We start from the raw sequence: 24,442 nt of genomic DNA, 5'->3' as shown, positions 1-24,442 counted from the left end.
CTTTTATTGTATGACCTTGTGCATTCAATGTAATGGTATGTAAGGGTAGGTTAAAGCATTTCATGAGAGGATGAGAGGGAGGGGGAAGAGCTTGAGTAAAAAGGGAAGGGGATGGCTAGCAAATGACAAAGTACAAAATCAACATTTTTCATCATTTAGGTGATGAAACAGAACTGGAGATAGTTACCATTTTAATTAACATAGAAGGTCAAAGACAAATATCATTATATGTAATTTTTCTTCCTATTATAAATTTCAATCAAGTACAGAGGCATTAGAGAAGCATGCAAATTACCATAGGTTTTTAAAAATACTAAAATTAACTTGCTTATTTAATGCAAAAAATATTCAGGATCCTATCAACTCCAAACATGGGAAGCATAAATGTGTGTATTTCAAGTTCAGATCGTCGATCAAAGTTGTCAGATCTTACAGAAAACTAATATGCTGATGGCAGGGCAGAACGAAGACTTTGTTGCAGTAAATGATGAATTAAAAGCAACTTTTGGTTAATAATTGGCCTAAAGCATTCCCCAGTTTTCTTGGAAGTTATCTGAAAGCAGACTGGTATAGTAGCTGAATTTAGTAATGGAACATACAAAAGTGTATTGGTCCACAATGAAAAATACTTTTAGTTTAGACCATGCCTTTGTTTTATTTTTCAAACTTTTATTTCAAAAATAAACTTTTCAACAAAATAGTATTTATGAAACCTGCCAAATAATCTAAGCATTCAGTCCATCAGCTTTAGATCTTATAATCCTGTCAATAAAATTCTTTCACTACTACTTCCAGTTTTATATTAACTCTGAATTTTCTTTTTCTACATAGCTGTCCAATCTCAATTAGAATTGTAAAGAGAAGTAGATCACCAGATAAGGAGTTTTTAGTCCCACGTTTACGATATATATTTGGATGAAGGGATAGAAGTACACAGTAGAACTTATTTGTAGTTGATACTTAGACTTCTGTTCCTTTAAGTCAATTTTCTTCATTGTAACTCCCACATACCCTCAAAAGATTTCAGTACATTTCTACCCAGTCATCCTAAGTCTTGAAGTGAAGGAACGCAAACAGACTGTGAAGATGCAACATCCTCACACCCTTAACAAAGCTTTTATACCACTAACTTAGGGACATCTGTTTTCATTATTTGCTCATCTTTAACAGTACTAACACAATGACCAAAGAGAATCACATTCTAAAGTCTACATGATCTCTTCTGCAAATATGCTGCAGTATACTAATCAGTTATCTAGATGATTGTGAACAGGTAAGTTATAAAAACCCTTACACAAACCTTCAAAGAAATTATCATTTTCTAGACTATTCCTAAAGTTCAGGTTTAAGTTCCACAAGATTCTGCCTTGCAGAATTTTATGTGCTTTTCCTCCAAGAAATAAAGGATTCCCTTTGTTCCCAACTAATTTTTTTTCTGTTTTACGTAACTTTCAAAGTAAAAAAAAAAAAAAAAAAAGGAGTACACCTGAATAAAGTATAAAACAATGTAACCTACTCCACACTTGAAGAGCATAAGGATTTGTAATAAACGAATTTCATTCAACTGTTAAATTCAGTCCTTATTCATTATGGCAACTATGCACCACATTACATTTCTCTCCTGTTCAGAAAACCACTGTTGAATAAAAGATGAATATTAAATTTTCCTATTCCCCACTCTCACCAAAATACACAATTGCCACAACTATCATGATGGCAAAGAAAACACTTAGTTTGTTACTCTATCTTTAAAAGGTTGAAATTGCAAGTTATTACTAGCTCTAAAACAGACTATATTGTACATGAAGCTCCAGAACCAAGAAGCTAGCAGTACTGCTTGAACAGCTTTGTATAGTTTAATAAGCAGTTTCAAATGATGTTTCTTTATTAAAATCTTATCAAAACATACCTTAAATATTTAGAAGTTATAAAATAATATATATTGACATAAATATTGCAGGTCCTTCAAGGAGGTATGCATATCTCTCCAGTACTGCTGTGACCTCCCACATCTCGGGAATCATACCTGTAATGGCCAACTACAGTGAATCAAGGAAAGAAGCTGAAGCTGTATACATTTTCAAGATGTATATGGTTTCAAGAGTGACCACTGCTCTATCATTATGTCCTGATGCTACCCCTAGCACCTGCTTGCTGGTGCACATGACCGAGCAGGCGGGGTCATCCCCTGAGATCTCAAACTAGGAGACTTGGAGTACACAGAACCTGTCTCAGTACAGTTGGGAAGGAATATGGAGGGGGCAGCTGGTTTTAAGAGACAGGAGGCACAAATTGGCTGAGTGGAGGAATACTGGGCTGCTAAGCGGTGATCCTGGCCTGGGGAGATGGTGCTGAACACTTTGCCATGCCGTAGTTACCTAACTTACTAATGTGAAAGTTTTGGACATCCTTTACAGACTTTAAAATGCTGCCACACTATGAATATATAAAAATAAATAAATGAATAAATAAATAAGTCTTTCTACCAAGCAACTTCCTGGAAACTGAATAAACTAAACTCTCCCCAGACAGACAAGGAAAGGCCTAACTGCCTTCAGGCTTTTGCATTGCAGCTCATTACTCAGCTTGCACCTTCACAGCACATATACATGCAATTGCTTCTCCAGACTGAACAGATAGTTGTTTTCAGATTGCACATGTGGAAACTAATAAATATGTAAACAGGCTACAAAAACAAGGTCTGAAGTAGGCCAATTACAGTCAGTGAAAACTAAAAAGCGACAAAACTATCAACCAAAAAAAAAAATCTAAACCTAACCAAAATTGTTTGAATGTTAGCTTCCCTCACTGGGGAAAGAAGTGTTTAAAAATCAGGCTGAGGAGCATTCATGTAACTTCTGCTTCAATCATTAATACTACAATGTCTTTGTTGGCTGAGTTTAATAGCTATCACCAATTAAACCTTTTCCTCACACAGCCACTTTCTAGCCATTCTCACAAAAGCTGAAATGTTTATCAGATTGACTGAAGAGACCACCACTCCTCAGTCTCATCAAGAGGCACTTTCTGAATCCTTAACCTTGCTCACTGCTCTATTGTCTGTTCTTTTCTGTATATCAGCATTTGGTTTTGAAATAGGCAATCACAAGGGCAAACACTCACTGCAAACACAACTGCTTCTGCCCACCAACAATACACACTGCAACAGAACTTACATCTATGTGTGGCTGTAAGACTGCCTGTGATCCCCACAATCTTCTGAGTCATTGCTTTTCAAGCTGCAGCCGCACAAATATATTTAGTCATAAACGGCTGACTGAACACAGGTACCAAAACAAGGAATATTCTGTGAATAAAACACTACCTTCATAGTTACCTTCATAAAACAAACACAACAAAACAAAAAAATCTACTTATGCTATCACCTTTAAGCTTCATTCGCCCCATGACACTTCTCTGCTGACATCATATCAACTGCCTCCCAAGCAGCTTATTTTAAATGGCACCAGAAGTTTTGCTTTGTTTCTTGTCTTCAAAAAAATGACAATGTCTCATACAATGACGTCATCACATCAACAAGCTCATAATCAGATTAAAAAAATTAAAGCATAAAAACTTGGAATAATCTATAATCTTGAAAAAAAATAAATCTATCTGATCTTAAAAAGATAGTACAAATGGTTTGGAAAAGTCTTGAATCAAGGGTTTGATACAAAGGGTCCTGCATGCAAATTATACTGTTTCACAGATTTAACATGTATTTATTTCTCAGCAGTTGCCATATGATATCCCAGTTACTAGTGGGATAAGAAAGTATGTTACTACCTGAGTAAGGAGTACTGTACCCTGCCTATTCCTCAGCAGAACTCTCAACTCACTCAGATCTGTACTATCATTACCCAATACTGATTTGTGACAGGCAGAAACCCACATAATTTTCCCTGTATGTTGTTCAACTTGCTGGTCTATTTTTTTCCTGTTTAATTTTATTCATCTTAATTTTCTAATCATTGATTTATACTCATTCTTAATCAGCATCCTGATATACCTGCTTTCATGGAGTCACAGAGTAGTTCAGGTCTGAGAGGATCTTTGAAGGTCATTCTAATACAACCCACTGCTCAAATCAGTCTAAACTTCATGGCAGACCTATCAGGTCTTTTAACACCTCCAAGGATGAAGATCCCACACTATCTGTAGGCACCTGCTCCATTTGACCACTCGGATGGTAGGAAATATTTCCTAATATCTAACTAGAATTTTCCACATTCCAACTTGCACACATCACCCTTCATCCCATCACCGTTAGAAAAGAGTACAGCTCTACCTTCTCCGTATCTTCCAATCAGCCAGTTCTAGACAAACAAGGTCTCCCTTCTCTTTTCCAGGCTGAACAGGCCCACCTCTCTCAGCCTCTCCTTGGATGCCATGTGTTCCACTCCCTGACGAGCTTGGTAGCCCTTTGCTAGAATTATTCCATTATGTCCATATCCCTGTCATACTGGGTAGCCCAGAACCAGACACAGCACTCCAGCTGTATCTTACCAGTGCTGAGCAGGGAGGAAAGATCACCTGCTGCCTACTGCAGCCCAAGAGGCTGTTAGCCATCTTTGCAGCAAAAATGAATTGCTGGCCCACCAGGACTCCCAGGTTCTCCAAAGCTGCTTTCCAGGTAAGTGGCCTCAGCATGAGGTTACTGCTCCTCCCCAGGGCCAGAACTTTCCATCTCCCTTTGTTAAATGTCATGAAGTTCCTGTCAGCCCATTTCTTCAAGCTCTTCTTCCTGCAACCTGTCCACGACCCTCCAAGCACAGCCCTCCCCCTCCAGCATACTGATGTTAAACTGACAACCAGCAGGACTTTGCAACCTTGATCATAACTTTTGAGCCTGGGATTCCAGCACTTTTTTCATTCATCATCAATTTTCAGAGACCATACCTCACCAGTCCTTTGATAAGTAAACTATGAGAGACTGTGTCAAAGGCCTAGATAAAGCCAAAGCATACAACACATACTACTTTTTTCTTGTCCAGCTCATATCACAGAAAGCAGTGAGGTTGATCAGGTATGAGTCGCCCTTTTCAAACCCATGTTGGCTGTTCCCACCAACCCTTTTCTTGTCTTTAGCATGTTTAGAAACTGTTTCTACAATGATCTGTTCCATCATTTTCCCAGAAGAAGGCTGAAGACCAGCCTGTAGTTCCCTGTACTCTTTTTCTCATCCACCTTGAGGATGGGTGTGATACTGCCATTTTCCAGTCCTGAGAAGCCTCCCCCAAGTGCCATGACCTTTTGAAAACAACAAAGAGCAGCCTCACAATGACATCAGCTACCTCTTGGATGCATCCTAGCTGGTCCCCCAGACTTGTACATGTTGAAGTGGTTAAGTCATCCTCATCTCCTGCAGGTGCATCCTCACTCCCACAGACTTTGCCAGCTTATAAAACCTTTGAAAACCTCTAACTTTGAAAACTGAGGTAAAGAAGGCATCAAGTACATCCACTTTTCCCTTCACACTGGGTCCAAAATCTCACTGGGCAATGGCCCCAATCTTTCCTTAGCCTTCCTCTTGCTGCCAGTGTACTTACAGAGGAAGTCTCTCTTGTTGTCCTCCACCCTCCTTCCTAGCTTCAATTTCAGATGAGCTTTGGCTGTCCTGACTCCATCCCTACATAACTAGGCAATGTATCCCAAGTAGCCTGCCCCTGCTTCTGTCTCTGTGCACTCTCTTTTTGTGCTCAGGCTCAGTCAGGATCACCATGTTCATCCATGATGGCTTTCTGCCATGCCTGCTCAACTGTCTGCATAAGGCAACAATCCATCCCTCTGCTCCAAGAGGCTGTTCCTGATTAACCAGCTCTCATGGGCCCCTTTGCCCTTCAGGGCACCTCCTAATGGGATCCTGCCAAGCAAGTCCCTAAACAGGTTAAATTCTACTCTTCAGAAGTCTAAGGCTGTAATTCTGCTGTTCATCTTGGTGACTCCTCTCAGGATCTTAAACTGAAGTCTCATGGTCATTTCAGTGCCCTCAACCATACTCCCAACAGTTTTTCCTTGTTTGTGAAGACAGCACTTCTCAGTCTATGACTGTGAGGCTTTCGCTAGCTGCATAATGAGGGCTTCAGCTATCTCCTGCTCCTAATAGGCTGTAGCAGACACTCACTGCAATATCACCTGTGCCGATTTATCCTCTGATCCTTACCCATAAGATATCTACTGTTTTGCAGCTTTGCTTCTTTCACCCTTCTTAACAAAAATCTTTATATAAATTCTACATATTACATGGATATAATTTTATATAAAAATAAATTATATAGGTAAATTAGGTTGTACAGATTATGAGTAATACGATTTTTTTACAAATGTAAGTAAATTTGCATAGTAATTTGAAGAAGTTTTTTGTCCTTCACATGCTAGGTCAACTGATCAAATTGCAAAATCTATTTATTCCAGAGGAAATAATCTGGGGTTTTCTATCCAAAATGTTTCTTTTACACTTTTGCCTATGATTGCTTTAAGCTATGGTAATCCAACCTTATTACTGACTAGGCTACATTTTCTTGATGGAGCAGTTCTCTTTGTGCAGTCACCTGCTTCTAGGTAACCCAGCACTTTTTAATTGGTGATAACCTCATCTTCCTTGTATGCTTAAGGAAGTACAGTGGGTAACATTTTGCAACTATGCAAAACAAAACACTCAAATGGTCTGGACTATATACGTGACTGAAGCCTTCAAAGAAGCTGGATACATGGTTCTCCACATTTGGATAGGGCACTTATACACAACGGCATATTTGTCTGACTCACAAGATGAACAGACTCATCTCTGAGGGTACTGACAGGACCATGCAATGAAAACCTTGGGGCTGACAGGGTGGAAATTAGATTATATTTATCACAAAAGTCAAAGCACAAGCTGCCATTTACAGCTTACAGGTGTCATGACCTAACAGCTCCCTGCCTGCCTCTCTTCCCAAGTTTATGCCTGTCCTCCTTCCAGCTCCTTCATTTCCTGGCACTGCTTGCTCTGATGGTTGTCAGACCTTTCCATGAGTCAACACAATTCACTAAACCAGCTGAATTTAGAAAGACAACAGCTACATTTTCCCTGGGACAACGAGTTACATGGGCTCTCAGTAAGCTCTGATGAGTAAAGCTAGCTAGGAAAGCTAGCTGAAGCATGAAGGCAAGAGAGTAAAGGGAGTAAAAAGGAGCAGAATAATCCCTTTACTCAACATTAAGGAATCAGGTTGGCTCACTGTGACCTCTGATGCTGCAGCCTAATGGGAAACTCATATTGGCTTAAGATGTACCTGCAACTGCAGTCTAATTAGAAAGCAGAGCTGTTGCCGCCAGTCTGGAGGAAAGTGATAAGAGCCCACCTAGAAAATCTGGAGCCAGAGCAACCTGCTCCCAAGTGACTGTAACCAAAAATCATAAAGAGCACAGGAAGCCATCTCTACTGACTGTACAAGGGACATTCGCTACTAGCAGTGCAGATGTCACTCAACCGCATGTTTTCTTTATTTCCTTTAAAAAGTCCACTAATTCAGAGATCTCAAAGCAATCCATAAGCTTGGCAGAAACACACACACAGTGGGAGAAGCCAATAGAATGTAAAAGCTGGGTTACCAGATGTCAGCTATACCAAAGAGGAAACATCAACAACAATAGTTTCTTGTGTTTGAATGCCACATGCTTGCTGATCATTCATGGGAATTAGTTAAGAGAAGCCAAATGCATAAGAGAAGTGTTCATACTCTTTGTTGACTTTCTCTAAAATAGCATGGTATGTCTGGTTCGTGTTTACACACGGCTAGGCTTTCTTCCTCAAGGGAGTTAAATATGGTTTGATCCAAAATAGAATAAATAGCTGTTATATCCTGACAACTGCTTTTCAGAAAGACAAAAGGAGGAAGTTGTCTTTTTGGTGGGTTTTTTTGTGGGTTTTTTTTTGTTTAGTTGGATTTTTTTGTGTGGTTTTTTTGGGGGTTTTGTTTGTTTGTTTTGAGGGTGTTTTTTGCTTTGTGTGTGTGTGTTTTGTTAGGTTTTTGGGGGAAGTTGTTTGTTGCATAAAACAGAGACATCACCTTCACCAGAGGACCATGTAACTTTTGATAGCTAGGCCATCTGAGCCTGTGACAGATCTGGTGAATCGCTTCTTGAATGAGATGAGAGCCCTTTAAGAGGGGGGCGGGAGGCGGAGTGGTGTTACTTGTTTTTTCTTCTCCAAAATAGACACTATGTAAAACAGATATCAAAGTTTAAAATGTATGATCTAATTCAAGTTTTCTTGTTTGCTAATTTTAACTATGGTTTAAATCTGATCAGAATTCACCCATCTTTGGAGAGAAGCAATATATTTTGGAATGAGAAAATGAACTACATTGTAAGAGTAATATTTTTTTCCTAGTTGGTCATGTTCTTCACAGATTTAGTTTATGAATAATATTCTAACATCTACACTAAAACATACTTAAAGGAGTTTACACTTTTAAGTCCAGGAGGAGATATGAAGAAAGGAAGACAGCTTTGGATGTCACTGTATCTGTGGCAGCAACACTACCCATGCTAATGATTAAGCAAGATTCAGAAACAAACGCAAACATCATATACAAGGGAAAGCAACACAACTGAATCTTTTCTCATCCATGACATAAACCTGCTTCTTCTTTAATATATCCACCTAAGGAATTGTTCTTCACAGCCTACTTACTTGCAAATGAGGTTTGTTGCCCCCCAGTGATAGATCTTTTTAAATATGTCTATATACAGAGGTGAGAAAGGGAAAATAATCCCAGCAAGGACTGGGAGGGGAGAGGGAAGACAAGATATGAAATAAGCCTTACTGGTCATAATTGCCTTGATAACAGCAATCCGTACAAGTAATGACAGAAATACCCAAACTGAAAATCTTACTTTTTCCCTAAATACAGTTGCTTTTTTTTAGTTCACTGCACCCTAAGAAAATTTGAATTTTCTCAGTCAACTCAAAATCTCTTCTGTAAAATACAGTTTTATTATTACTGCAGGTTTCGTCACTATTAACAAACATCAGTGATTGCTGCATCAGCATGGACCTGCAGCAAAAGCACAACAAGGAAACATAAATTACTGAGCAGCAAAAGGGTTAGACCTCAAAAATCAATATTTAAGCAGAAAGGAAAATCTCAGGAACTGTACATGAAAAAAATGTGCAGGAAAGCATCATCTCCCTTTGCTTTCTTGTTATGTGGCTTACTGAATTTCACTTGTTCATACTTTTAGGTTTTTTTGTTTGTTTTTACAGACATTGCTACTTGTATTGTTGGGGTTGTCATTGCTCAGGTTATAGATACATAGGTAATTTAAATACTAGTTTCCAGCTGCTTAGTAAGTCCTGTATTAAAAGAGGGATTGGGAATGCCCTTACCCTGCAGTGAGGGGAAGGGAGAAAGGGCCACCTACACTTACAACAAATTGAAGTGGCCATGCAAACATAAAATTAGTTCACATACACTAACTGTCTGCCTTTGATCTTCATTGTTAAAGGGTGCAGCCAAAGGCTACAATGTCACCAGATGTGCTGACCCCACACCATGGTTTGGGAGCAGGAATACATGAGCTGTGCCCTGAGCTCTGAGACAAACAAAGCCACGTGAGAAGTAGCAGTGTATCATCTTGGGTCTGGCCACCCACTACACTCGGAAGATAGCCAGAAAACTGGGAAGCAAGGCAGTTATCTGTTATCGTCAGGAGGAGAAACAAATAAATAAATACACACACAAGCAGGCTGAGAGTAAAAAAGATGGTAGGACAATGGCACAACAGGGAGATATACTCAAAAGCAGGTCTGGCTTGCTCTTCTCCATGCAGGGAAGCAGCAAGACATCAAACAAGCACTACTCCACAGCATTTCAGGCTTCCAGCTTTCCACACTCTAAACATTAAACATCTCAACCTGGAACACCTTCCAAGCTACCACGGTGCTACTCAAACCCTGTTTTCCCTGTGACTGAAAGATTAGCACAGTACCATTCTGTTTTTTGTTCACCCTTTATAATGCTATCAAAATAGCAGCTTCAGTAATGCCTCTTACAGTTTCCCAAGCAGCAGCTGACTTCATAAGCAATGAAATACTTCCACTTGGAGTCTGGGCTCCTAACAGTGGTAAGAGATGAAAAGAACTGAAGAACTGGACATTTCTCACCCCCACTGACAGTGTTGCAGCGATCCCCAATACCATTCGAACACCTTGTGATATATATATTGTAAGCTAGAAAGCTGCACCATGCAATAGAAGGTTGCATCAAGAGCAAGAATACTATTATGAATGCTCTGATGGTACCCACCATGGCAAAGGTGTATTTGCATAAGACTAACCTACTACTTTAGAACTCCTATCTACAGCAAACAGATTTCTCCCCTTGATTCAATTTATTACTCCAGATTCAGAGTAATAAACTAATGCTTGAAATACTGAATTAGGGAAGAAAATAATAAGAAACTAAGAAAGAGAGGGAACAGTTTCTCAGAAGGCAGCATTTTATACAGTTTCCACTAGAGTTTGGTTATGCTACACTCAAAATAACAATCTGACAGATTTCCTAAAATTTAATTGAGATAAGCAAAACGTACTCATTTGAATTTGACACATACAAGCCAGTAGAAAGAGAAGCTATTCAGGAACAAATGAGCTTTTTTGGTATCTGTATTGCATGGAAGGGGTATGGCTGAACAACAGGATTATGACTTTAAAGAATAAAAGCAATCAAAAAAAAAAAAATCAACCCTGAAAATATCACTCTACAGATGCAGGTATAGCAGCAGCTGACCTGGAAGGTGAAGTTTATTTTATGCAAATACAGCCCAAGTATTTTTTAAATATTCTGTCTTTCACCATGCAAATGAAAAAGAAAAAATCCATCTGTGTCAATGAATGAAAAAAAAAAACACATAGATGTTACAAGTGTGAAAATCACTTCCATTGCTACAAAAAGCTTACTTTTATTAACCCAGTGCCTAAATTTCCTGATTTTAAAAAATGACTTTTTTAAATGTACAGAAGCACTGCTACGCTGTGCACTATCTATAAGGTCTTCCCTGTGCCTCTCCTTTCTCCACCTCATACCAAGTGAAGTGTGTTTGAGAACAACAGGGAATCCTTGGAATTAGTCAATAGATTGATTAGTGCACTGTACTGAGCAAGCCAAATAGGATTAGGATGTTTACAGGTGTTCCTTAGGTAGACATCAATTGCACTGCACTAATAAATTAGGCTTCTTTCTGTTAAAGATACCAACAAATAATACAGAGAAGAAACCAACAATAAGACTTACTGAATAAGAAAAGCAGTAAAATACGTTTTTATGACCAAGGAAGTACAAAATAAATTCAGTAAAAATCCAGCTCTGTAGTATACTGACAAGTTAAATGTGAAACAAGTATCACAATTTTGGGGGCCAAGGAGTGTTCAAAGACTGAAATATCTAACGAATAAATAAAATAAAAAATAATTCTCTCAGTCACCTTAAATAAATCATATCTACCCCATCACGTAAAGAAATGTAAAAGAAACAGAGACAATCAGAATTTCTTAGCAGCCCCAAACACAGATCCAAGCTTTTCAGATTTATTTCGTAATGTAATGATCCAGATAAGCTTTCACAGATCAAACTTTAAACCTTCCTGAACTGCATTTGCCAATCCATGGACTAGTCAATAAATCCCCTTGTGCACAGTTTCTCTGATCTATTACCTTTCATACTGGCAATGCTAAGCACACAGCAGCACAACCATGAAAAGTCACCTCTCAACTGCTCAGTGGACTGGTGAACATTGTTAGCCTGTTTGAGACCCACAAAGCATTCTGTTTGAACTTCACCCTTCTGTAGTGCAAAACAGCAAGCCAGCGCATCCTGTGTGGAGCAGCATCTCCATGGAAGAGCCCAGAAACCTGGGACATGGCATCAGTTCATTAAGATCTCATCTTCTCAATGACTCAAGAAACACACAGCTCTCAGCAGATGCTGCTTCCCAGTTAACTTTTGTCCGACTGTACGCATACACGTAATCTAAATTTATTCATGGGTTGGTGGCTTCACTTTTAAAGGAGTAAAATCCACGTTTAAGTGAAGTAAAAAGCCAAAAGTCCCATCTATATGACCTCTACATTATAGCTTTTCTTCCTGAGGCACATTCACATGAGATCTATATTAAAACACAAATTTCACGACCTTCAGGCTCCCCTCTCTCATTTACACACATCATAAAAACTTAGGTTGGTCCTGTGCTGAAATTCATTTTGGTTCACACAGGTGACACAAAAGTTATTTCTTTCCTGTACAAGGCAGAACTTAAATAGTGCACAACTGACCTTCCGGATCACAACAAATACTCAATGCTATTTGTACAGGGAAATTAAAGTTGCACACAAAACTAAGGCTGTAATTTTCATATTTCTTTCAGGCATCTCAGCTCCCATGGTCCTCATCTGTTGCACCAGTGCAACAGCTCTTTTTACAGCTACACAATGAACTGGGTTAACTGACCCATGCCGTATACTACCCTCTCCACCCCCACCCTCCCAGGTTATTATTTTCAACCCACACCACTTCACAAACGCATGCACATGAGAGCAAATGGAATGAGGCAGCAATGTGAGAATGCCTCCAGGAATTACAAGACATGGGAATGAGCAGCCAAAGACATTCAGCCTAAAACACATATAAAAGAAATTACTATGAGAGCGTGGCTTAAGATTACTTGTCAACACACTTCCTCACATCTCCATTGCCTTTCACCATGTATGTAATGTTTTATTTTTCAGGAGTGTTTTGTTTTGGGCTTTTTCTTTTTTTATTTCTTCTTTCTTATTTTTTCTTTTTTAATTGGAGTAGTGCATTTAGTTTTATTCTTTAAAATGAGGCAACATGTAAGGTCATATATAATTTCTGCAAAGTTAAAAGTAATTTCTGCACTACTTTTCACTGTAAAAGATTTGCACACACTCTAATACAAAGGAATGTCTTTAGAGTCTTCATCTCTTCTCCTTTAGTCATGCTAGATGACAAGCATAACTAAGGACTTCCCCACTACTGTTAATATATTTTCCTCAGACTTCTAGAAATCCAATTAAAAAAAATTAGTGTACATCCAATCTGGGCACATTATCCACCTGAGAGACTGGAAACAAGATGTCCATCTCAGCACGTCACTATTGTCCACTATAATTTAGCCATTTTTCAAATTGCATTTGTATCCAGGAGGGTAATAGCCCTTACATTAAAAAAGCCCTTCATTAAGTGACTCCCTGTCACGCAGACAATTACAGCCTCTCATGCCCTGACCCTGCATAGCCTCACAATAATGCAGCTTTCAACAGGCAAACCAAACAGGGTAAATACACCATCTTCTCTATCTAAAGGTAAAAACATCAGTAAATGTATTATTAACATGGATAAAATCACCTCTTTGCACATCCCCAGCAATATAAGAAAGGGCTATCATTTACTTTGTCTTCTGCAAAACAAAGTTTTCCACACAATGAACAGTTCCCTAAAATAACTGGAAAAAATCTATAGCCAAAATTGGATTTCATCTTATTAACATTCTCTAATTTCTATCTTGTACAATATAATGTAGAAAAATCATACACCTGAAAACAAAATGCATGCACTAAAGCATTTACTTCAACATACAGATGTCTTTCTTCAGAAGTACAGAGACCATCAGGTAAATTACTTTGACTTTAATTTTTGTCACCATGTCTATAAAAACGTAATACTTGGTTACCAATCTTGCCTCACACAAAATGCAAATCCACAGTCGTGAAACTATTTCTACATAAGGAACAACTCACAAGTCTTGGGCTTTTGTGTGTGTGTGTGTGTGTGTGTGTGTGTGTGTGTGTGTTTAAAAGGTATTTAAAAAACCTGAATGAGTTGGAGAAGGTGATTAGGAATCATTTTTCCTCACTACCTGTACAAGAGGCCAACATGTATCTAACAGAAGTCACATTCATGTTCAAAATAAGGAAGAGCAGCTATGTCTTCCCATGATTTGTAGCAAAAGCTGGCACTATGTTATAGGACATAGCAGAACACTAGAAGTCTTCAAGGAGCCCACACACAGTAAGATAAAGCCAACAGGGCAAAAACATTAATTCATTGAGAACATTGCCAGTAAGGACCATTTCTAGTTGAAGAAATTTGTAAATGTCAAACAGCTGGAAACTGGGAAAGCACTCAGGGCATGATCACCACTCATTTCTATCTATGCATTCTTTCCTGGGCAACCGTTAATGGCTGCTCTCAAAACCACCAGATCTTTAGCTTGATCTAGCACAGTCACTTTCATATGCTCCTAGAAACCTAATGTTGGATGTCAGGTGCTTCCCAAGGTTTTAATAAGTAATCCAAAGGTTTTACCATGTAAGCTGCAGTTCAAACAATTTACAAGTTGGTATTTAAAGCTGTACACAAGCACCTGCTCTAAGCATTCACTTTATTTCAAAATTAATCATTATGCACTGCATTTATTTTTCCCCATACAGAAGATAAGTGGCTTTTGCCTCTGCTCATAATTTGAGAAATACAGTGTAGGTCAGTATAAAAAAAAAAAAAAACAACCTGAATTTGCATTAATTACTCAGAGGTAATTACACTTGCCTTACCAGTAGTGTTTACTATTCCTATACCTGCAAAGTGCTTTCCGTTAGGTTAAGTTTTCACATTTTCAAAGCACTCCAAAGCATGTGCCATTAGGTCTGAAATTTCCCATTATTTTTCCTTCACCAAAGCACAGCATGGAATTAAATCTTCCTTTGAATCAGAAGTAAAACATGAAGTCATCTGTCAAATTTTTCTCCTACTTTTCCTGCGTCCTTTTTTTTCCTCTCTCTCTCATTTTATTTTTTTTTTTAAAATAAGACTTTCCAAAGTTACTAAAGACTAAAAATTTACGTCTGAAAATTGAGTATAATCCTTTATGACTACAATGGTTCTTGGTGAGTCTGTTAGAGCCCTGAAAGCCACATATTCAGCATAACGATACTATCTTTCTAACATACAGGTAAAACAATTCTCCTTCCAAGACAATATGTACATATAGAATATGTATTTCATTCACTAAGGTCAAGGCCAGGACATTGTGTTGGATTCCAGAGAGATGTAAGAGACAAAGGCTCCAAAGAGAACAAAGGTGTCCATGAAGAAGACTTCAACGTATGCATTAAGGCGCTTTGTGCCTAGTTGAAGGATTATAGAGCCTGAGAAGATATAAAAAACAGTCCCTACCATACCACTTCGGTTACTGTGACGCTCAGTTTTTCTGGGTACCCGTTCCCTCCTCTCATTGTCTGACTGAGCAGGAAGAAGTAGGCTGACTCTGATTCCTAGGAGATCCTTGGCTTCTACAGATTAGAAACCCCAGCGTTTTTCAAAGTGAAAACAGCAGTATTTTAATTTTACCTATTTCTTCATTACCACATCTTGTTCTATTTGGATAACTTTCTCATGAGCAGTGAACTGCTTTCTAATCTAGGGTCTCAATAGTAATCAGGCACGGTCAGCAATGTTAAAAAACTGCACAGCAGATGACTGCACACTGTTACTTCCCATTCTGCTTTTTGCCTGAACCTCTTGCTGGTCCACTTCCTGCAGACTTGCCAGAGGAGTTTAGCACTTGTTTTAGAACTGTTACATTCTTAGACTTAATTTATAAGTATGCTAATTTCAAACTGCAAAAGAGCTCAAGTATTTAGATACAGCATAGATCTTCAGGATTTGAAGATTCTGAACTTTTTAAGAGCAGCTCATCAGATGGAGACTGCTCACCTTTAGTCTGAACCTCAATTACCAAGCATCCAACTTTTAAACAGTGGTCCAAGAAGCTTAGAATTCTAACCAGAGGAAAGAAAAACAATAAACAGAGATTATTCTGTATCTGTTTATGACTATCTTGAAAACATTCCTTTATTCTGCTAGATTTTATTGAGCAGCCACGATTAGACATACATATGTGAGCTTCCTCCAAAATACATACAGGTTCCTCCAAAACAGTCCACATGCTACCCACATCAATGGAAATGGGTCTCTAGCAGAACTGAATGGAAATCAGGTGGCAACGGAGAGTGCTGTAACTCATTTAACTCTGAAAATGGCCTGACAGGCATGTTATTTGGGAGAAGCAAGAAGCAGCTATCTTTTCATATTGATTCATTTGAAACAATTCCTCAAACTGCTGTTCTTCCTATACGAGGTGTGCCTGAGGTCTCAGAACACCAAATTTTCTCATAAAATGGTAAATCATCAAGATCATCACAATTAAGATATCTCCAACCATTTTAACAAGCCACATAGACTCTTAAAAACACAATCTGAAAAGTAACTAATTTCAGCCTTCCTAGGGGAGATACTCGTTTAAATTTGTTAATGCAAGATCATCGTGAATGCCAAGGCTTCAGGGCTTAAATATACTCTTCCATATGCAAAACCGAAGTGCCAAGCAGTCCATTAAATAAAGTGTCGATCTTGCATAATTAACATATTTTGTAAAATATGGAGCATGATGACAGCTGCTCATATCAGTGACTCCAAAGCAGGAAGAACCCAGATAGTTAGCAGTTAAGAAGTAAAATTACATACACTGACCACCATTAATAATGCACAACAAAATATAAAAAGCAGAAGGGATGGTGCAGAGGTTAGGTTACTTCTGTGTGGCAACATTGCCCACTCCTCCTCCATACGTACCTCACTTCTCAAAACCTTTTAGATACAAATAAAATAGCCATGACCTTTTTTCCTCCTCTGCATGATTAATTACTTAATGTATTATTAATTGGAAAATGTAGCTGAATTTCAAATGCTTTCATTTTCACAGCATATCATGCTGTCTGGGAAGCGCCGATTAAGCTGTTCATCAAAGGTGAGCAAGCAAGGTCATGTAGGCTGTACCTCTTTAGTTATTCATTACCTGTCCTAAATAGTAATTAACAACTGCAATATTTCCATAAATCAGAGCTTTTCTGATTACTTTCAGATGATGAGCAATTGCAGGGAGGGGAAGGAAAGAATCAGTGTATGGCGGTTTTGCATGTATCCTTTTTTTTCCACCATTTCTTTTAATGCATACCTGAATAATGGAATCGATACATTAGCTGTCACTTAAGACAGAATATCACTGTGAGTCAACAGGAATTCCATGCAGAATAAAGAAGAGGTTACGGCTTCCTTTCTCCCTTCCCTATGCCCCTCAACTTTAAAGGGGGATTTGATCTAAGAAAGTTACTCAGTTACCAAGATTGTTATTTTTATAATCTTTGTTTCTTTTTATAACCTCCGTTATCAAGGTTAAAGTGGAGATCACAGAGTGTGACTTTGAGGCCATATTCAGTGGGGCTCTGAGTTTCCTAATAAACTTATCCCTTCAGTATCTATGGAGTTTCTCACCTTGAGGCATCTCAGGCGGTAAATAGTGAGGCTCTTGAGCACTGACATGCACCCAGTCGAAGTCATCATACAAGTCTTGGTGGTAGTCACAGGGTCCAGGACCATCATCAAAGGTACATCCTCCTAGGGAAGAAACTTGTTATTAGTTTATTTAAAAGCAGACCCCTCTAAGAATCAAGCAGAGGTATTCCTTCTGAGCACACAACACAACTATGGAGCCCATGCAGCCTGTAGTACAGTTCACAAGCAGCTCACCCATCAGCGTTCCCCTCTCTTCTTTGAAATGTCTCTGCTTCACGCAACCAATTTCCCTAAAAAGCACCTTCTGTCAGAGTATGAGATTACAGGCCGAGTCACTCAGTCCACGTGAAACCTGACCCACTGTCTGTGTGACAAAAAGCAACATGCTATTTAAACCAAGAGGGAAACAGAAAATAATGGACTGAGCTCAAAAAAGGAAGTGGAAAATCAACAACTCTGATGCACTGCACGCATAAGTAGTCCAAATGCCAACAACAAGGATAAATACTGTGCCCAAAATAAAAACAGTGAGACGAAATAATTAAAATTACTTAGAAATGAAATAATTGCTGCAGAATGAATTGGATAATCTTGCTTTATTAAATCAATCTAGCATAACAGAATACAAATTAAAAACACTTTTTCAGGGTCACACAAACAATGGATAAGAAAACCTTACAACTAAAGTTGTGAGGAGAAGTAACAGGGAGAAAGAATGGGAGAAATGTAAAGAATAGGGGGAAGAAGGAAGATAAAACACCCAAATACCTGTGTATCACAGTAATGCCTGCCCTGTCTCATTCAGTAATTTTTTTAATTAGATTCTTAACTCAAGGCCATTAACTAGGCTGTAGAAAAGAGAGCAGGAAACATGATGATCTCAGAAAGAGATCAAGGTTTGAGAGAGAAGAAACAAAGGAATCAAAAGAGCACAGACAAAGAAGTAGAGCATAAACACAAGAAAATACAGGTGTCATGCATACAACTCTGTGGCATGTGTTATCAAAATCATGGCACACAGTTGTCCTGATCAAAAATAAAGGCAAGACCAGAAGAGAGTGAAAGAGAAAATACAGTGCATTCATTTTTATTTAGGCAGTGTCTTTTTAACTGAGAGAAGTTACATAAAAACTCAAGAATTAGCTTATAAACAACTATTGGAAATCAGGTGAGATACTTCTTGTACCCCTTTCTTGTTCTCAGTAGTTATGGCATAACAATCCAATTAACAGATGTTGTTACAACAAAAATTCTTCTTGTTAAGAAGACACTTCTAGAGTAACAGGAGCATTTGTGTTCACTTTATTACCTTTCTGAATACAAAACATGGGACGAGTGCTGAGGGTCCCAAGAACAAACAAAACCCCTTATTATGATGAATTCTAGAGTGTCACCACAAGATGAGTCACTGCCACTGCATCAACTGCAAACACCCTCCTCTGCCTGCCAGCCTCTCACCAGCCCACACGATACCCCAGAGGAGAACGCGCTGGAGGTGGGAAAAGGATTGAAGAATGAAGAACTGCAGCCTGTGCTCATTTCTGCTCTCTGTACAAGACATACACAGCCTAAAACTAGGACAGGCCAAAGAATAAGGAAAGGAGGAATAGGCATGTATGTCACCAAACTGAGGATAAAAATACATTTTACCTGCCCAAAATGTAATATTCAAATGTCATATAACAGGAAGAGAGTTTGTAAAAACAGTGCTCATATTTGGGGAAGTGGATGTCCCTTTCACTAAATTTCATCAGCAAATCTAGACTGTGTCCCAAACTGCGATTATGTTTCATCTTCAATTAGAAACAACTCAATTCCCACAGTTCTACATCAGAATTTGTTCTTTTGAATAAATGACAAAAACTGAGTTTTAGCTAATTCTACTTCAGCAAAAAACATTGCCAAATACTCATTCCCTGTCACTCCCAGAACCACTTGTAAACCAGTGTTTCGGCTGGCAAGGACAACACCAGGAGAGAAAGAAAACTATACACTGTAGCAACATTTATGCTAAACACTTGTGCCATAAAACCTGAAGATCTCATATTCAGCTGGATCTTAGCAAAACTTTCTGAAATGTTGCCCTATGACAACACAAGCACAGCGTCAACAACAAAAAAGCCCCAGCATGTCAGTTTGTACTAAGCCAGTTGCTACATCAGTATCACTGTCAAAGACTGCATGACACAAGAAGAGAAATACTTGTGCATCAAAGAAACACATACGCCTTTAAGAAGTCCCAACTCCAATGCCCTGTTACCACCGAGACTTTTCTAATTAACATCTATTATGATCAAGCCAGAAAGGCTTAGAACATAAATCTTGAGGTTTGATTTAACTTAGAATACACTGCTATGATCACTCCACAGCAAAAATGAGCATTTCCCTCGACACTTAATTGATAAATGAATAGCAGTTTCCCTTAAAGGGAAGTTATCACTGTCTGCTGTCCCAGCACCAAAATGACATATGGCTTCAAAGCACATGCCTGCGGGGCACCCATTACCCTTTTAATGGTTTAAGTGCCCTCAGTATATAAATTTAAACTACCAATGAATCTTCCAGACTCATTTGGAAGATGAATGTCCTTAATTGCTCATCTTTGTGCCCACTATTAATTTTAGTTATTAGGGTTCTGATTAGCAATAATAACGTGCCTATTAATACACAGCAAGCAGCCAAAATCCCCTTGTGTGTAGCAGCACATCATGTCTGCATCTAGAGAATAAGCAAGTGTCCATCTATTGCGTGTACTTGAGCAAAGTTTATCAGACAGATTAGCAACCCACTAAAAAAATTCACCATGTAGCTGCTTAAACCAATGGCTTCTCATGAAGCACACAACCTCCTCTCAGCAACATATCATGACATTTTACGGCAAGTCAAGTAAGCACCAATGCTGTAGTGATTTATCCAGCATAACACGCAACAGACTAAGCATTTTAAATCCCTGCAGACTACTTATGACTTAAAACATGAGCAAATTTGGATCTCCCCTTCTCTGTTTTAACAGTTGACCTCGTGCACACTATTTTGGTAACTCTGGGTACTAAGAGACAAACCTAAGTGTAGCATGCAGTGTGGAAAACACAAAGAGAGGAGATGGTGGGTGGCTGAAAACTGCAGTGATATATTTTGTTTCCAGTCATTTGTTCAAAACTAAACACATTTTAAATTAACCTTTAACCACTCAAACAAACATAAAATCACATCTGACAGAAGTACACTGTAAGTCAGGAGCTGGTAGCACCCACAGTCAGCTACTGGGCCACTCTCCGCAATAACGTAATAATGTTCAGGGTAAAAACTGGATTGGGCTTCATGAAATTTTAGTACCTTCAAATCAGGATCAGCAGCTGAACAGAAATACAGATTCCTATCTTGTTAGCCAGCATTTTTACAACAGCCTGGTAATATCTTAAAAATGACAAGCTAGAAATCTCCAACTCAGCCATTTCTAACTTCCTCCAAAACTCAGTCAAAAGGTACTTCACCTAACTTGACTTAAGTTGTTAGTAGTATCAGCAGCATGTTCCTTTACCTAGCTACAGCTGATGGATGCAATTTATCTTCAATACTATTCTGCTGCTGGAATTTGTGCATACCTACTAACACATATACCATGCCACAAACAGCAATTTGTGCAGCTCTGCTCAACCCGTCGGCTGGAAGCAGAGAGCACTGACATTCAAATGCTCTTGGCCATTGCAGTACCTAAATCCATGTTTACCTTAAATTTCTAATATCATGTTTCAGAAAAAAAGGTGGCAGCAGCAGCAAAGCAACAAATCAGACTGGTCCAACCTCAACAGCCTGATGTGGGCTTGGAAACTGGCACACAAGGCAGCCATTACCTCCTCCTTTTAAATGATGCTGTCATCAGGACATGGTCCAGAAGGGCTGGATGGAGACAAGCAGCATACTCTGCTGAGGGACAGCACCAACCAGAGCCATGACCTGCCACAACTCTGGTGGTGGCAGCAGCCACAATTAATTTAAAAAGAAATATCAGGTAGTCCATCAGAAATAAACACCCTCTCAACAGCTGGAATTGTAAGGCAGGAGGACAGAAGGCATTTTAAGCATGTATGATCATTTTGTCAAACTGCTAACTGTATTTTGGGTCAAACAAGTCTGTTCAGTTCCTGGGGAAGTATTTGGGAAATGTTTACATTCAACAGAAAATAAGCAAATTACTGAAACACTGAATTGTGTTTCCATTTCCTTTCCCCATAAGCTTCACTATGTTATTAACTTCAGCTTAAACACACATAGAACTCTCACACATTCCACTTGATAGTCTTCTAACAGATAAGTGATAAATCATGATAGCCTCAAAAATTGCCTACATGTCCATTTTCATTTATGAAAGATAAAGAATCTTAAATGTTCATTATAAAAAGAAAGATATTAACATCCAACGCTGAACTCTCAGAAATTAAAGCTCCACTAAATAAGGTCATTAAGTTTAAACTAAATTTATTCTTCAAATTAATCTTAAATCCCAAAGACTAATAAACTTGATAAAGATCTTGTAGTTGAGGTTTACACATCACCTATTGTGGTGGTTTGACCCTGGCTGAACGCCAGGTACCTGCCAAAGCTGCTCTACCACTCCCCTCCTCAGCTGGACAGGGAAAGAGAATATATGAAAGGTCCATGGATTGAGATAAGAAGATAATCCACCCATTACTGTCACTGGCAACACAGGCTCGACTTGGGGAAATTAACTTACTACAAATCAAATCAGAGTAGGATAATGAGAAATAAAAAGTAATTTTCAAACACCTTCTCCCCACCCCTCCCCTTCTTTCCAGGCTCAAATTCACTCCCAAATTCTCTACCTCCTCCTCCCAAGCAGTACAGGAGGACAGGAAATTAGGGTTTCAGTCAGTTATCACAGATAGTATCTGCTACTCCCTCCCCCTCAGGGGGAAGACTCTTCACACTCTTCCTCTGCTTCAGCATGGGGTCCTTCTCACAGGAAACAGTCCTCCACTAACTTCTCCAACATAAGTCCTTCCCACAGGCTGCAGTTCTTCAAGAACGGAGGGCCACAGGTCCTGCCAGCAAACCTGCTCCAGTGTGGGCTTCCCATGGGGTCACAGCCTCCTTTGGGCATTCCCCTGCTCTAGCACTAGGGATGCCCAAAGGTGATATCTGCTCCACTGTGGAACTTCTGTGGGCTGTAGGGGCACAGCTGCCTCACCATGGGCTGCACCATGGGCTGCAGGGGAATCTCTGCTCTGCTGCCTGGAGCACCTCCTGCCCTCCTTCTGCACTGACCTTGGGTTCTGCAGAGCTGTTTCTCACATATGCTCTACTCCTGTCTCTGGTTGAAGTTGTGCAGTTTTGGGTTTTTTCACCTTCTTAAATATGTTATTGCACAGGTGCTACCACCATGGCTGATGGCTCAGCCTTGGCCAGCAGCAGGTCTGCCTTGGAGCCATCTGGCATTGGCTCCATCAGACAGAGGGGAAGCTTCTAAGCAGCATCTCACAGAAGCCACCCCTGTACCTCCTCCCCCGTCACTATCAAAACCTTCCCATGCAAACCCAATAACACCTCTGAAAAGCTATTTGAAGATGCTTGAATTTAAAGACAAATTACATTTTTTAAAATGTTACCATGGTATTTCTTCAGCAGCAACATTCAGAACTGACAGTGCTCTGTGATTTCGATTTACCCTACATCCTTTCATACCAACCCAGAAATGAAGAGCTGAACAGATTTTCCCCCACCAGGTTAAATTATAAATAAGCTTAAGACTAAGAGAAGCATGTGTCAACAACTCCCACTGATAATTGGATGCATACTACAACTTTATGCTGGCCTCTCAACTTATCAGCTGATAAGAGATATTCAGATTTTGACTCAGATTTTGAACAAATTATCTTTAACAATTAATGTGTTCTCACACTTACCAGAAATCATGTCATGCTTACTATTTAGAATAGAAACAGTTGCACACCAGTATTACATGAAATTTAAGGTATCCATAACATTTATTACGAATGGCATTATAGGGATGATATACTAGAGATCTACTGACTTGTAGATAACAGACACTACTCACATCACCTAAAAGATCTATATGTCACTTTTCATATTTAATTAGACCTTAACAACTCCAGTGCTCTTTCAAATACACCCAAAAAAGTGATAGTATAAAAAAAAAACCAACCAAAAACAAAAACAAAAAAAAACAATTCAAGGCATTCAGAAAACTACTAAATTGTAGTAAATAAAACACCTATTGATAAAAGTAGCTGACGAAGAACAGCGCACATTTACTGGCCATGCTTCATACCATCTTTAAAAAAGATTACTTTTAGCATCAGGGTAGGAGAAAGGAATGGCTAGCATTCTCTTTTGTAAATCCAAAGAATATATTTCTTTGGCATATGGTACACTTTCTACAGAATTAAAAATAAAGAAAAAATAGTATCAAGAAAAAAACAGCATAACAACTTATATGCAGCAACAAGAACAAGGCATTAATTTTTAAGTCTCCTATAATAACAGTATCTATCCACTAGAACTCTCACAATCTCAAAATCTGGCACAAAGTTTCAGAAACTAATAAGGGAAAGCAATGAAAGAAAACCACACCTTCTGGATTTGGGGTAGGGGTAGAGAGAGATTGAAGGGAAACTCTAGTACCTCATTAGGTTTCTGAAACAAACTGATTTTAGAAGTTTTCTTCATTGCTTATTTTTATAACATGTAACATTGCAAAGAATTTTTGTCATCCATAGAATGGCATGTATAGAAGGACAGTTGAAAGAACACAACCTTACAGTTTATTTCCAAGATCTGTTCTTGCAGCCGATTACTTAAGTGTTATGTAAAATACACTAGTAACATCTTAAATTTCACACTCCCTAATTTTAAGGAGCTGGTTATAAGCCCAGAAATTCATCTGCTAAGAACAAGCAGATCATCAATACAGGAGAAAAAAACATTCAGCATGAGAGAAGAACTATCAGCACACAACAAAACTTTCTACATCACAACTTTTTCCTTAC

At 38.8% G+C, this 24,442-nt stretch overlaps 1 protein-coding gene across 2 annotated transcripts in view; it reads right to left on the bottom strand.

Annotated features, from left to right (window-relative positions):
- PTPRK (protein tyrosine phosphatase receptor type K) overlaps positions 1-24,442 on the bottom strand; it is a gene marked incomplete at both ends in the record, with an annotated part of 410,302 nt that overhangs the window by 300,272 nt on the left and 85,588 nt on the right. For both annotated transcript variants that reach the window (XM_080614674.1, XM_080614675.1), the window contains one exon: positions 17,394-17,516. In XM_080614674.1, the coding sequence (XP_080470800.1) occupies positions 17,394-17,516 (123 nt within the window). The remainder of the gene's footprint in view (positions 1-17,393; positions 17,517-24,442) is intronic.

Source organism: Psittacula echo, assembly GCF_963264785.1.
Source record: "Psittacula echo genome assembly, chromosome: 4".
In the NCBI taxonomy this organism is placed as follows: domain Eukaryota; kingdom Metazoa; phylum Chordata; class Aves; order Psittaciformes; family Psittacidae; genus Psittacula; species Psittacula echo.
This window is presented reverse-complemented; position numbering and strand designations above follow the sequence as displayed.